Source organism: Cnephaeus nilssonii (assembly GCF_951640355.1).
Source record: "Cnephaeus nilssonii genome assembly, chromosome: 1".
Lineage (NCBI taxonomy): Eukaryota > Metazoa > Chordata > Mammalia > Chiroptera > Vespertilionidae > Cnephaeus > Cnephaeus nilssonii.
In genome coordinates, this window is record NC_137072.1 from 116,895,950 (window position 1) to 116,910,672 (window position 14,723).

The window sequence follows — 14,723 nt, forward strand, 5'->3', positions numbered from 1 at the left end:
GCGTCCCCCATCCTGCTCCCACCACAGGGGCTCACATTTGAGCAGCTGCAGCTGGGTGCCGCCCTTCTTGTGCAGGTAGCCAGCCTTGGCCACGCCCCCGGGCATGGTCAGCAGGTTCTGGGCCCCGATGGCCTTCATGGGGACAGGCCAGTGCATCTCCTCGGCTGCCATGAAGCTGCAATGAAAGCAGAGGTGTCTCAGCCAGGGGTGGGGGCGGCGGGGGACACCACCAAGGTCCTGAGGCCGCAGGAAGGCTCGGGGCAGGAGGGTGGGAAGGCTGCCTTCTGAAGGCCCAGGGACCCTGAGAGCTGAGTGTGTTCTTTCTTTCTTTTCTTTTTTTTAAATATATTTTATTGATTTTTTTACAGAGAGGAAGGGAGAGGGATAGAGAGTTAGAAACATCGATGAGAGAGAAACATCGATCAGCTGCCTCCTGCACACCCCCTCCTGGGGATGTGCCCACAACCAAGGCACATGCCCTTGACTGGAACCGAACACGGGACCCTTCAGTCCGCAGGCCGACGCTCTATCCACTGAGCCACACCGGCCAGGGCTGCGTGTGTTCTTTCATGTCACTGGTTCACTCAGCTCTCACCTACTGAGCTCATGGCCCCTGGAGGCTGGGACAGCAGGGAAGGAATTCAGGAAACCACTGACCCAGGAAAGTCAGGCCTCAGGCCATAACCGAGTACAAGTGCCAGGTGAGTCTGTAATGGGGCCCGCCCTGGACAGGAAATTCCAGGAGGGCTCCCAGGAGGTGTTGAGTCACAGCCTGAGGAGGGAGTTAAAGAGGTAGGGGCTGGGGCAGGCCCTGGGCACCCTCTACACCAGCTCCAACCTTCAGCAGGGAGGGACGTGGCCCCAGATACCCCACCCTCCACTCCTCCCTGCCCTTACCTGGCTTCCGTCCATCCCTTTCTTTTTTTTCTTATTATTTTTTTATTACTGATTTTAGAAAGAGAGGAGGCAGGGGGAGAGAAAGAAATGTCGATTTGTTATTCCACTGACTTATGCGTTCATTCGTTGTGTGGTTCTTGTATGTGCCCTGACCAGGGAGCTCACCCACAACCTTGGCATATCGGGACCACACTCTAACCAACTGAGCTGCCGGGCCAGGGACTGTCCATCCTTTCCTTAAGGCCCTGACCAGGAAGCAGAAACGCAGGTAGCCACCAGCCCCCAGCTCCTGGGTCAAAGAACCCAGGTTCCTGTCCTGGCTCGGCCTTCCGGGGGATCCCTAAGCCTCAGTTGCTAGGGCTGTAAAATGGGAGGACAGCGCAGATGCAGCTTGGCACACAGCACACCCTCACCCCCGCCGGGACCACACAGTACATGGTCCCAGGGGTTATAAACAGACGTGAGCGGAGCAAGGACGACGGGCCAAGCACAGACGTGGACCAGGGCAAAAAGCCCCGATGCCTAGCAGGGGGCAAAACTGGGAAAACAAGACCCTCGCCCCAGGGTAGGCTTTCCTCCCCTAGCTTATCAGGGTCAGGCTGCTGACCCCTGACCTTCCCCTCCCTCAGGATAACATCTAGGCCTCAGTTGTAGGTCAGCTCCAGGCCCAGGAAAGCAGCAAAACCAGACAAGTGATGCCGTGGCTGCCTCAGGACCAGCCACAGCATGGAGGAATGACCGTGCCCTGGAGCCGACCAATTGGGGGAGACCATGACCCAGAAAGCACACCTGGAGGGCGGATGAGGGGTCCGTCAGACCCTCCCTGAGACCTCCCCTGAGATCCCCCAGCAGGAGGTCACAGCTCAGGGCAAGGCAAGGTCCCTGAGCACACACACCACTCCCTTCCCCTTCTCCAAGGGTCCCCACAAGACTTGCAACCAGGGGAGCAGTGGGCAGTAGCAGCTGGTGGCTCACCCCGACCCCGTCTCCAAGGCCCCTTTTCTCTGACTTCCCAGTGAGCCACGGCAGCCCAGCCTGGGCGCTGCTGCTGCTTCTCGCCCTTCCTTGTTTCACGGTCCTAGGCACGTTTTTGCTGCTGTCAGTAAATTCTTTATATTTACGTATATTTTTTTATTGATTTCAGAGAGGAAGGGAGAGGGAGAGAGAGGTAGAAACATCAATGATGAGAGAGAATCATTGATTGGCTGCCTCCTGCACGACCCCCACTGGGGATTGAGCCCGAAACCTGGGCATGTGCCCTTGACCGGAATCGAACCCGGGACCCTTCAGTCCACAAGCCGATGCTCTATCCACTGGGCTAGGGCATCGGTCAAATTCTTGCTTGCTTTTCTACATCGTCTTTTTCCCCCGTTGATCTTTGAGAGCAGCGGTCGCCACCTGGTGATCCGCGGACCCTGGCGGTCCCTGAGGTCAGGAAGGTTGTCGACCGCTGTTTCAGAGCGTGGAAGGGAGGTGTAGAAACACAGAGAGAAACATCGACCTGAGACACTGATTAGCTGCCTTCCGCATGCCCCCCGACCAGGGCACGCGCATCGAGCCCGCAACCAAGGTGCGTGCCCTTGACCAGACTCGAACCTGGGACCCTTCAGTCTGAGGGCCGGCACTCTACCCACTGAGCCACACCGGTTGGGGCTACTTTGTCTGTTGACTGAAGTATTTCCCTCAAGACAAGAACCAGGTCTCTTGGCTCCGTGGACCTCAGGTGGCTGCCGGGGCCGGGGTGGGGCCGCCCAGCCCGCAGGCCGGGTCAGTCCGGGGAGATCATGCGGCCTGGCCAGCTGGCACCGGGTGAGTTACTTCGACGTTTGGTTTCCAAGCTGACAATGCTGCCCGGCCCACAGCGAGGTGACAGCCATCCCGTGGCCCTCGGCCGGAAAAGGTCCCCCCCCCCCCGGGCTGCGGCAGGCCCAGGCCCCCAGGTCCGGGTCGGGCCTGCACCTCCTCCAGCGTCCAGCTGCTCCCCCAAACCTGCCAGGCTGTTTCTCACTTCCGGCCTCGGCGCTCCCCCTCCGCACAGGGCGGACTCCCGCTCCTCCTTCAAGACCCCGACTCACGGTCCCCCGCGGGGCACCCCGTTTGGGCTCCCCCTGCCCCCCCGCCCCCGCCCACGGCCGGGGCTCCGGTGGAGCTGGAGGAGCTGTGCGCTCGGCAGGGAGCCGCCAAGGACAGACCCCGGGCCGGCCCGGCCCCCAGACAAAGCCCCTCCGCCCGCGAGGAGCCGCGGCCCGTGGTGCTCCCCGCCCCGCCGGGCTGCCCTCGGCCTCGGCCTCCGGGACCCGGCCGCCCGGCGGCGGCTCCGCACCCAAAGCCGATCCCCGCGGCCGGGGCCCCACTGCGGGGCGGGAACACACCGGGGCGCCGCCCGCCCGCGCCCCGCCGCCCGCCTTTGTTCCCGCAGGAGCGCCCGGCCGGGCTCCGTACTCACGGCGTCCACGCGGCGGGCACGGCCGGCTTCCGGGGGGCGGACCCCCGGCCCCGCGCGCACCGACACGGCCCCCGGCTGGGCCTCCCCGCCGCCTCGCCCCAGGCGCTCGGCTCCCGGGGACCCCAGCCCCGCGGCCGGAGCCCCGCACCCGCCATGCTGCCGCGCCCCGCCACGCGCCGCCGGCTCCTCCCCGCGGGGAGGGAGAGCTCGCGGGCAGGTGAGGACCCCGCCCCCGCTCCGCCCCCCGCACCGCCCCCCGCACCGCCCCTTCCCCGCGGGCAGGTGAAGGCTCCGCCCCCCGCACCGCCCCCTCCCCGCGGGCAGGTGAAGGCTCCGCCCCCCGCACCGCCCCCTCCCCGCGGGCAGGTGAAGGCTCCGCCCCCGCACCGCCCCCCGCACCGCCCCCTCCCCGCGGGCAGGTGAAGGCTCCGCCCCCGCACCGCCCCCCGCACCGCCCCCGCACCGCGGGCAGGTGAGGACCCCACCCCCGCACCGCCCCCCGCACAGCCCCCGCACCGCGGGCAGGTGAGGACCCCGCCCCCGCACCGCCCCCTCCCCGCGGGCAGGTGAAGGCTCCGCCCCCGCACCGCCCCCCGCACCGCCCCTTCCCCGCGGGCACGCACACCTTCCCCGTACTGCCCAGTTCTGAACTCCAGGGCCTCCTCAGCCCACCGGCCCTCCCGGGTCCCGCCACCCCCACCCCCCTCCCCTCCCCCCGCTCCACCCCCCCACCGTGGCCTGTGCCGCCCGCCCCGGCTCCGCTGCCCAGTGCCCGACCTGTCAGCTCAAGAGGTGGCTCCAGCCATCACCCTCCTTGGCAAACGGGCACACACAGGGGAGGGAGGCCAGCATGAGCCTGAGGCCGACAGGAAGTGCCCCGCAGGGGACACCTCAGACCAAGGCTCCTGGCCGGTGCCGCCCGGAGGGGAGGGAGGAAGGAGGCGTTTAATAGTCAGGGAGGGTGACACATGGGATCAATCGGATAAAGGACAAAGGCCACATGACGGTCTCAGGAAAAAAGCACGCGACAAACTTCGACAATCCTTTCCGCTAAGAACACCACTCCACAAACCAGGACTGGAGCGACCGTCCTCAGCTGGTCAGGCCGCTGGGAGACCCCGCTCACCCCACAGCTGAGGCTCTGCCCCGAGGCGGGACAAGGCCAGGACTGCCCGCTAACCTGGTCCTGGGGGCCTAGCCCAGTGGTTCTCAACCTTCCTAACACCGCGACCCTCATGTTGTGGTGACCCCCAACCATAAAATTATTTTCGTTGCTACTTCATAACTGTAATTTTGCTACTGTTATGAATCGTAATGTGTATATCTGTGTTTTTCGATGGTCTTAGGCAACCCTGCTAGCGGTTCTCAACCTGTGGGCTAAGAACCGCTGCTGTAGAGCCTAAGACCATCGGAAAACACAGATATTTACATTACGATTCATAACAGTAGCAAAATTACAGTTATGAAGTAGCAACGAAAATAATTTCATGGTTGGGGGCCACCACAACATGAGGAGCTGTATTAAAGGGTCGCGGTGTTAGGAAGGTTGAGAACCACTACAAGTCTAGCCGATTCGATTAGGCAAGAAAAGTGGAAGCCTCCCGCCCCGAGAGGAAGAAGCTAAACTCACAGACGAGATGTGCGGGTAGGAAACGCCAAGGAACCCACTAAAAGCGATCAGAACTAAATCGGGCCCCGTGGGGCGCTGGCTACAAGATCAACACACGGAAATGTCGTATTTCCAGACAGTGGCCCGCGAACAACCCAGAAATGCACTGAGGTCCCGCTCCCTCCTCGGGCAGTCTGCCCTGACCTCCGGGGGCCCTGTCCCTCCCCGGGGCGGCACGGCCCCTCCGAACACTGACCGCCACGGTCGTCACTGTCCACCCCATCCTCACCAGCTCAGGCCCAGCACACGGGGCGCCCCGGGAGCCCCAACGGAGGCGGCGAGTCCACCCTGGCAGGGGGTGGGAAAGGCCCGGGGAGCCCACAGAGCCCCAGCCGCTGTGCCGCACCCTCCGGGCCTGTCAGGGGACAGGGGCAGCTGCTGTGAGGACAGACGGCGCCCACGCTCCTGCTCCCCACCTGGGGGGAGCCCTCCATTCTCACCTGGCCACCGCCCCTCCCTGGGCATGCTGAGGGCTCCAGGTGGCCACTGGCTGACCCTGGGTGGGGAGGGGGGTCGTGACAGGCCAGGCTGTGCTCCGTCTTCACACACACACTCACACTCACACACACTCACACACACACTCACACTCACACACACTCACACACACACTCACACACACACTCACACTCACACACACTCACACACACACTCACACTCACACTCACACACACTCACACACACTCACACACACTCACACTCGCACACACTCACACACACTCTCACACACTCACACACACTCACACACACACACACACTCACACACTCGCACACGCACGCACACACACTCACACTCACACACTCACACACACACTCACACACTCACACACACTCACACACACACACTCACACACTCACACACTCACACACACACACACACTCACACACACACACTCACACATACACTCACACTCACACACACTCACACACACTCACACTCACACACTCACACACTCACACACACTCACACACACACTCACACACTCACTCACACTCACACACACTCACACACTCACACACACTCACACTCACACACACTCACACACACTCTCACACACACTCACACACACACTCACACACACACTCACACACACACACACCCCGAGTGTCCCTGCTTCAGGGACAGAAGCGGACAGCCGCAGCCCCTCTCGGAGGGATGGCGTGTCCAAAGGGAAGCCCCTCCTGACACCACAGCGCCCTCTGGCCGCCACGCCCTGCCCTGCGCCGGCGGTGAGCTGGGCTGGCTGACAGCTGACCGGAGAGCCGGGCCAGGCCAGGCTAGAGTGAAAGGGGGAGTGGTGGCTGAGAGTGAGGGTGGCGGCAGGCCATGGTGGCCACACAGCTTTGGGGGGACTCTCAGCCCAGCTCACGGACCCCATCGGTGCCCGAGAAAGTTGAGGGGAGCCCCCAGGGGTCACCCGTCGTCCTGGCAGCCTTGCCTCCCTGGCTGTCTCTCATTGCCCATGGCCTCCCCCCAGCCCCAGCGACCTGACGGTGAAACTCCATTCGCCCCCGGGGCCCCACAGGAAACCTGTCCCCTTCTCTGGGGGAGATACCCCAGTGGTGCCCCTCGCCATGCTGCTAGGGTGCCTGCTGAGCCACCGCTGGGAGCTGTCGGGGGCACTGCTGGAGACTTGGGTTCGAGTCCCTCCAGGCTGTGCTCCACTGAGCCTCGGCTCCCTCCCAAAGGAGGCCTGGGGAGGACACCCTGAGCCCCGGCGCCCAGGGCACCGGCTGACCCTCCGGCCCGGCCACCCTGTGAGCTGGCAGCTGCCCAGCTGTGGTGCAGGGCGCTCTGTTCCCGCAGCTGAGCGGCCGCCTGGACAAGGCTCTGGGGACACGCAGGTAGGGGTGGGTGCCGGGTGGCGCTGCTGGGCGTCTGCAGGTGTGTGCCCTGGGAGAGGCACCTGGGCACCGGGCACCCCCGGGCTCTGCTCCTGGGCTCACACCCCCCTCAAAGCTGAGACTGGCCTCGGGGACCCGGGGCCGGGGGGGGGGGGAGGGGGGACAGCAGGCGGTGGAGCTCTCCCACAGCCGAGCCCCAGCGAGTTCCAGGAAGTCAGGCTGTGGGGGCCGTCCGCCCAGGACGGGGTGCTCGCCGCATGCAGGCCGCCTGGGAGCTGGGCGCTGCGGTCCACATGGCCGCGTGCCACGGGCAGTGCGCTCCATAGGAGGTCCTGTGTGTGCGCGTGTGCGTGTGCGTGCGCGGGTGTGCACGGTGTGAGCGTGCATGAGAGTGAAGTGGGGTCCCAGGAGGACTGGGCTCCTTAGGGACCTGCAGACATGCCGCGGACACGGTGAGGGACTGGCGCCTTGTGTGACCAGTCAGGGCGCTCCTGTCAGTGGGGACAGGCTGGCCAGTGTGTGGGAGCCACAGGTCCCCAACACACATTCACACGCTCAACCACGCACACTTCCTCATTGCCCACGTGCACTTACACATTCACGCTCACACCAGGGCGCACACGCATTCTCATAACACCCACTCACACATATACATGCACACGTAACACCCACTCACGCACATATATGCACATGTAACACACACTCACACACATACATGCACACGTAACACCCACTCACACATACATGTGTATATAACACCCATTCACACACATACATGCACACGTAACACACACATGCATGCACACGTAACACCCACTCATGCACACGTAACACCCACACATATACATGCACATGTAACACCCACTCACGCATATACATGCACATGTAACACCCACTCACACATGTTCATGTACTGGTCCATACACACTCACACCTACATAGGTGCACCTCATTCAAACGTGCATGCACACACTCACATGCATTCTTACACACTCACGCTTGTGCATGCCCACTGGCTCACATGGCTACACCCACAGCCTCCCGGGCAGGGGGTGGGCCTTGCCAAAACCTCACCACCACCCCAGCCCTGCAACGCGCAGCGCCAAGGTCAGCCTGACAGCGCAGTACAGCCCAGGCTCGGCGCCTTACTCCCATTTTACAGACTAGGACACTGAGGCCGGGAGAGGCTCGGGGCCCTCGCCATGGACAGCTCAGGGCACCATCCCAACATCCCTGAGGTGTGAACCGGCGTCACCCCACGTCACTGATGAAGACTCCAAGGGTCAGAGAAGACACAGCCAGTAAATGGGGGGCGCGCGCCCCGCCTGGAGCAGCCACGCCCCCAGCCTGGCACAGGGCACAGGGCACAGGGCGGGGGGCCGGAGCTGCATGGGGACCCTGGCGCCTCACACCCCGCTCGCCAGCGCTTGCCTTTCGGTTTCCCCTTCCCCTTCCTCTTCCCGGAACCCTTCTCCGTAAAAGAATCAAAACCAAACATCTTCCAGGAAGGCGGTGAGCAGCCACGCCAGAGGGAGGCTGCCAGCCAGGCCCCAAGGAAAGCCCCCGCCGGGGGCCGGCCCCGGCTCCTCGGCCCTGTGCCAGGCCCGAGCACAGGCCCGGCCGGCAGCCAGGGGCCCACACACGCCGTCCGAGCCCTCGGCGCATGGCTCACTCACACACTCACACACTCACTCAGACACACTCACAGTCTCACACCATCACACTCACACACCATAACACTCTCACCCCACCACACTCACCCCATCACACTCACTCACACTCACTCAGACACACACTCACACACTCACAGTCTCACACCATCACACTCACACACCATAACACTCTCACCCCACCACACTCACCCCATCACACTCACACACTCACTCACACTCACTCAGACACACACACACTCACAGTCTCACACCATCACACTCACGACACTATCACATACTCACTCACACACTCACTCACACACTCACAGTCTCACACCATCACACTCACACACTCACTCAGACACACACTCACACACTCACAGTCTCACACCATCACACTCACGACACTATCACATACTCACTCACACACTCACACCCCGTGTGCGCACACACAGGTCCCAAAGGCCAAGGCCCCCCGGCAGGGTGTGCTGTGGGCACGCTGGCCCGGCCTCCCTGCCAGCTGCCAGCTGCGTGCCCAGCGCCCCCTCCTCTGCTCCCCTCGGCCTCCCCAAGTGGCTCTGCGGGACGGCGGCACCCCCTCCCCAGGGCCCAGCCCACTGACCTGAGGGCACTGACCCAGCACATGGCTCTCCTCCTGCCTGGCGACGGGTTGGGGGCAGGCGTCCTGGGGCCGCGGGAGGCCATGGGCTCAGGGGCCCCGGGCCGAGGCCTGCATCTCCCGCGGCGAGGCCTGCCCTGCGCTGCCGGGCCGTGACAGCGGCTGCCTCGGGGCCTGTGGCCTCCAGGCCTCTCCCCCTCCGGGGACTTCCTGTTGCCGGTCCCTGGGCAGCCGGTCGCCGCCCGCACTTCCTGCCTTCCACCCGCAGAGACCTGAGGCCCGCGCCGGCCCACGGCGCTGCTCAGCCCGCGGCGCTGCTCAGCCCGCGGGGCTGGAGTGGCCCGGCTTCCGGCCCTGTGGGCAGAGACCGCAGCCCTCTAGGCCCCGGGGGGCAGCTGTGTCCCCTGGGAGGAGGCTCCCGCAGGCCCCTCGGGGCTTCTCCCAGCTCCACCTGAGCCCTCGCATCCCAGGGCCCCAGGCCCAGCCTCCTTGGCCCTGAGAAAACCCTGCCCAGAACCTGCCCCCCCGCCCACCCCCCCCAGCTGGCTACCGCCCAGCACGCTCCTCCCACCAACCTGAGCACGAGTGCCCAGCTCTGCCCTCCGAGGCCACACGGGGTGGTCACCGCTCTGCCCTTTGACACCAAAGGACCAAGACACGGCTCCAAGCCCAGGCCAGGCCCTACCCTCCCGGAGCCGGCCCACACCGCCGGGGCCGCCACGCTGCTGGCTCTGTGGGCGCTGGGCGGATGCTCGGACTGAGTGGCCACGGCCCAAAGCAGAGGAAGGGGGGTCCCTGAGGGGCCCAGACTTGTGGGGGCCCTTTCCCAGCCCTGGGTTCCCTCCGGAGGCTGAGCCAGGAGCCTGGGCTTCTGTGACCTCCCAGGCCCTGGCTCTCGGGCCTGGTTCTCCGCGTGCCCTCCCAGCTCCCGAGGCAGATCAGCCGCTGGGCATTCAGCCACCCGCCCGCCAAGGAGGGCAGCTCCCTGGCCTTGTATTTCACACGGAGCTGGAAGTCAGGTGGGGACCCCGCCCAGCGTCCCAGCAGGAGGCACGTGGGGCTGGAGCATCTCTGGGGTCCCGCGTTGGGCAGCTCTGGTCTCCCACTCCCCCCTCCCTTACCCCAAGGGCCGGAGCCTCAAAGTGTCAGGGACCACCCTGCCACGCCACACGCAGGACACTTACCAGGGTGGGCGGGAGCCAGCCAGCAGGGCCGGCCGGGGCCAAGGGTCAGCCTGAACAAAAAGGGGGGGAGGGAGCTTCACTCGGGGCTCAGGGTCCCGCCGGCTCCGGAGCCAGGCGAGCACCGGGCGCTGCTGGTGTTGCCCACACCTGCCCGGGTTTGCATGTGGCATTAACTCAGGACCTGGTCCTGGATCAGCCCGATGGCCTGAAGCCCGGGGACAGGGGTTCCTGTAAGAAGCAGAGGGTAGCCCTAACCGGTGTGGCTCAGTGGATAGAGTGTCGGCCTGTGGACTGAAGGGTCCCAGGTTCGATTCCGGTCAAGGGCATGTACCTTGGTTGTGGGCACATTCCCAGTAGGGGGCATGCAGGAGGCAGCTGGTCGATGTTTCTCTCTCATCGATGTTTCTAACTCTCTATCCCTCTCTCTTCATCTCTGTAAAAAATCAATAAAATATATTTTAAAAAAAAAAAGAAGAAGCAGAGGGTACACTGAGGAGACGTCGGTGCAGACCGCGATGGAGCGATGCGGCCACAGGCCCAGGGAGCGGCCGGCCGGCCGGAGGCTGAGAGGCCCCAGGCGGGAGTGTGGCGCCGCCTACACTTGGTTCTGACCTCTGGCCTCCAGAACACAGAGGTCCGAGGCTGTGTGAGCCCCTGGCAGCGGCACTTTCCGCAGCGGCCGTGGGAAACGCTGCCCCGGGACCCGCCATCCCTTTCCTGACGAAATCGGGCGCCTACGCCCAGCTGGTCTGCACCCCGGCCGCCCGCGTGCCCGGCGCCTGCCAGGCCTGGCTCACCCTGCCCCCTCCCGGGCATGGCGAGGCCGTGCAGGCCCGCGCCCACCACTCTTGCTCACCCTGGCCAGCCCTTCCGTGGCTCCGTCGAGTGTGGGGTCCGGCTCCCGCTCCCCACCCGGGGCCCTGTCTCGAAGACCACAGTGGTCTCCACCTGGAAACCTAATCCTCCCAACAGACGCTCCCTCCTCTTTGGAGACAGAACCATCTGGAATCGCACCTCCCCCCGGAAATCTCCCACCCAATGGCACAGCCCCGCTCACCAGCGTCCACAGGTGGATCCCAGCCCCCCACGGCCGAGGCAGGCCCCGGGGTGGGCAGTGGGTCAGTGTCATGTCCACACACGTGGCCAAGCCGCCGACGTGGCCCTCACAGCACGGGCCTGGACCCTGCTCAGAGCCAGGGCGAAGAACCGTGGCTGGCCCGACCCATGTGGCTCAGCGGTTGAGGTGATGACCTGTAAACCAGGTCGCAGTTCAATGCCCCCGTTTCGGGCTCAGTCCCCAGTAGGGGGCGTGCCGGAGGCAGCGATCACTGATTCTCTCATGGCTGATGCTTCTCTCTCCCTCCTTTCCTCTCTGAAGTCAATAAAAAACAGAAAAGGGACTGTGGCTTGCAGCCCACATGACCCTCCACAGGCCTGATTGGCAGAAAGGCTGTGCCCAGGCCACCTGCGCCCGGACGGCTGCGCTGGAGCTGCCCGCACCCCCGAGCCCGGAAGACAGCAGTGGCCGGGCTCCGGGGGCACCAGGATGGAGGCGGGCACCCTGGCCTCTCCTGCGGCCCAGGCCCAGGGACTCCAGGAGGCGCAGGAAGAGGGGGGCATGGAAGCCACAGCCTGAGGGGGGCTGGGCTTCCGAGGACGAAGGCCGAGCTGCGGGAGGGTGGGTTTCTCCTCTGGGGCCCTGTGCTCAAGCTCTGCGCCCGCACATCCCGACGCTCCGGCCCCACAGCACCTGGGCCTTCCCCTCCAGCCTGGTGCCTCCGCCGGCAAACGTTCCCAAGCTGAGCAGCTTCTCCCGGGGCCGAGGGCCCGAGCTTCGGACAGTGCGGGGCCTCAGGGGTACAGAGCCCTGGATGGGAGGCGCCCAGGAGGACAGCACTTGGGGTGGGCGGGGTGTGAGTAGGGAGGCGGCTGGGCAGGGCCTCCAGGCTGAGGTCCTGTCCTGGGCACCAGGGCCCGCAGGCCATATGGGGGGGGGGCAGGTTGGGGTGTCGCTTTCCTGTACCTCTCCCACTTCTAACCACAGCGGCAGAGGCGGTCCAGGATTCACACTTCAGTTCATCATAACACTGACGAGTTTCCACCTCTCCATTGCTTGAGAAAACTCTCCCGAGGGCAACGATGGATGGTGGGCCCGTCCACCCCGAGTTCCTGCCAGCCCGCCCCGCCCCGGCCCTGAGGCTCCCTGCCCCACCCCGGGGCCAGCTTAGGCACCCAAGGCCCCAGACCCTGCAGGGGATGCGGGGTGCCACCCCCGAGAGGCGCTCAGTCCATGTCTGCCACCATGAGACTCTGCCCCACCCTCAGGAACCTTGGTGAGCAGGGTGGGGCAGTGGTTAGAGCACGGACTTCCTTGGGGACGGGCCTGGCTCATTCTCCTCCTAACCGTGTGGCCCACCCCGAGCCTCAGGTTCCTTCTCTGGCAGCTCCTGGGTGGCGCTGTCCAAAGACCACGTGGCAGGCTGTTGGGCAGGGTTCCCCCAGGGGCCCCGGCCGCTGGGTTCCGGCAACGCCGTCCTCACAGGCCCGTTGGGGAGGAAGAACCTTCTCTCGAGCCGTCTGGACAGCAGCGCTCCCGGCCACCCGGCCCGTTCTGAGCTGCTACCCCACGTCGGGAAGGCCGCCTGGAGGGGAGGGGCCAGGCCTTTGCCACAGCGGCTCGCTCAGTCCAAGGAGCCGCCCCTCCTGCTCCCGTGGCCCCGGGCAGACCTCGCTGCTCAGGCTGGAGCCGGCCACCTGCACGGGCCGCCCGGGGGCAGGGCCCTCCCGCTCCCAGGAGAGGCTGCCCCTCAGGACCCCCAGCATGTCCGGTCTGTCTGTGGGCTACCTGCCCTCCCCCGCACCAGCTCCACCCGTGTCCACCCCCGCAGTGCGCCCGGTATGCCCTGGGCACCCCCTGAACAGATGGACCCCCCACTAGCTGGATGCCCCCTACTCTCCATGGGGTCCAGTTCACGGGGCTCATATGTTTCAACAAACCGTTCAGCTGACCTAACACCCCCACTTCACCTCCGCGGGCGCTCTGGCTGCATGGCAGGCGCCCGGCTCTGCACCCTGAGGGACCTGAGCCAGGCACCAGGGCCCCCGCCTCGGGGTCCTCGCTCACAAAGCAAGGCCACGGCCTGCACCTCGAGCTCCCTCCCTGAGCCTGCGGGCCCCACCCCCCCCTCCCCCGGGCAGGCGGGGCTGCCCCTGCTGCTGACCCCAAGGGGCAAGGGCACGTGGCGGGCAGAAACCTGGCAGGACCGGTCGGACGCCCAGAAGGACAGACCCCGAGCCAGACCAGGCACCAAGGAGAGGGGTCTTCCCCAAACCCCGCCCGCCCCACTCCGCTTCCGGCCACGGGGCTCCCGCACACCCACCTCCGGCCCCTCCGGGCACTCACTGCCCGGGGCCCACCCTGGCTCCGGGCTGGGTCCCGGCTGCGAGGGACTGGGATGGGCCCGCTCAGGGGCAGAGGCTGCCACCAACCAGCCCCTCCTGGGGACAGTGTCCCCCTGCTGAGGCCAAGGCAGGGGTGTGAAGGCCAGCACCTCCCCGCCTGCAGTCATTTCGAGATGGCGGGCCAGGCTGATGGGCAGGGCAGGGGCAGGAAGCGCCCTCCTCGGAAGGGGTGCCAGGCCAACGTGTCAGCTCCGGCCCGCGCAGTCCCCAGCTCCCACGGCTGAACTCTGCTCTCCCGATGAGGAAGTTGAGGCTGAGCGGCTGCAGCCACGGCCACCCGACCAGCACTGCCCATGTGACCCAGGGCCCGGGCCACCTCGCCCATTTCCTGCCAGGCCTGGCCCTGAGGGGCAGAAGGAGGGGCAGAGGGGGCCCCAGGGCCTACTCTCAGGTGCTCCCACCTGGGGGGACACCCACCAGCCCAGGGGCAGCTAGAGGGCTCGGGCTCTGGGCAGAGGCCACGCTGCGTGCCGGGCTGCCCTCCTGGCTCTGAGCCGGCCTGTTTAGCCACAGCTCAGAGGAGGCAGGACCCGGCGGCACGGGCCCCACCCGGCCCTGCTCATGCTCACAGCGGCCGTGCCCTCGGGGGCTCTGGTGCTCACCCGGGAACTAGCTCTGGCAAAGAAGCAGAGCCCGGCCTCAGTTTCCCCAGCAGGAGCGCAGGCTGTCCCAGGTGCTGGGGGGGCTGGCTGGAGCCACGGGGCCTGCAACCGGCATCACCCCGACCCCGCGTCCCCAGTCTCGGGGCCGAGGGAGGCAGTCAGGGCACTGCCTCCTGCCTGCGAGCCCACACCCTTCCCCTCAGGATCCACGCTGGCCGCCCTCCAGCGAGGGCTCCCAGGCTGCTGGGGAGGCAGCCACCTCTGACTCACACCCTCGTGACGCTGTTCCGCCCAGACACAGTGACACACCGGCCAGCGTGCTGGGAGGAATCTTCCCCGCGAGGTAGCCA

At 65.5% G+C, this 14,723-nt stretch overlaps 1 protein-coding gene across 6 annotated transcripts in view; it reads right to left on the minus strand.

The window, feature by feature from the left end:
* SH3BP2 (SH3 domain binding protein 2) overlaps positions 1-14,723 on the minus strand; it is a 49,951-nt gene that overhangs the window by 16,598 nt on the left and 18,630 nt on the right. For 3 of the 6 annotated variants that reach the window (XM_079767730.1, XM_079767728.1, XM_079767729.1), the window contains exon 2: positions 36-175. In XM_079767730.1, the coding sequence (XP_079623856.1) occupies positions 36-171 (136 nt within the window). In that variant the 5' untranslated portion in view covers positions 172-175. Of the gene's footprint in view, positions 1-35; positions 176-3,343; positions 3,511-9,128; positions 9,598-14,723 lie in introns of those variants that run through there. The other 3 variants (XM_079767727.1, XM_079767731.1, XM_079767726.1) reach the window with 3 other exon arrangements.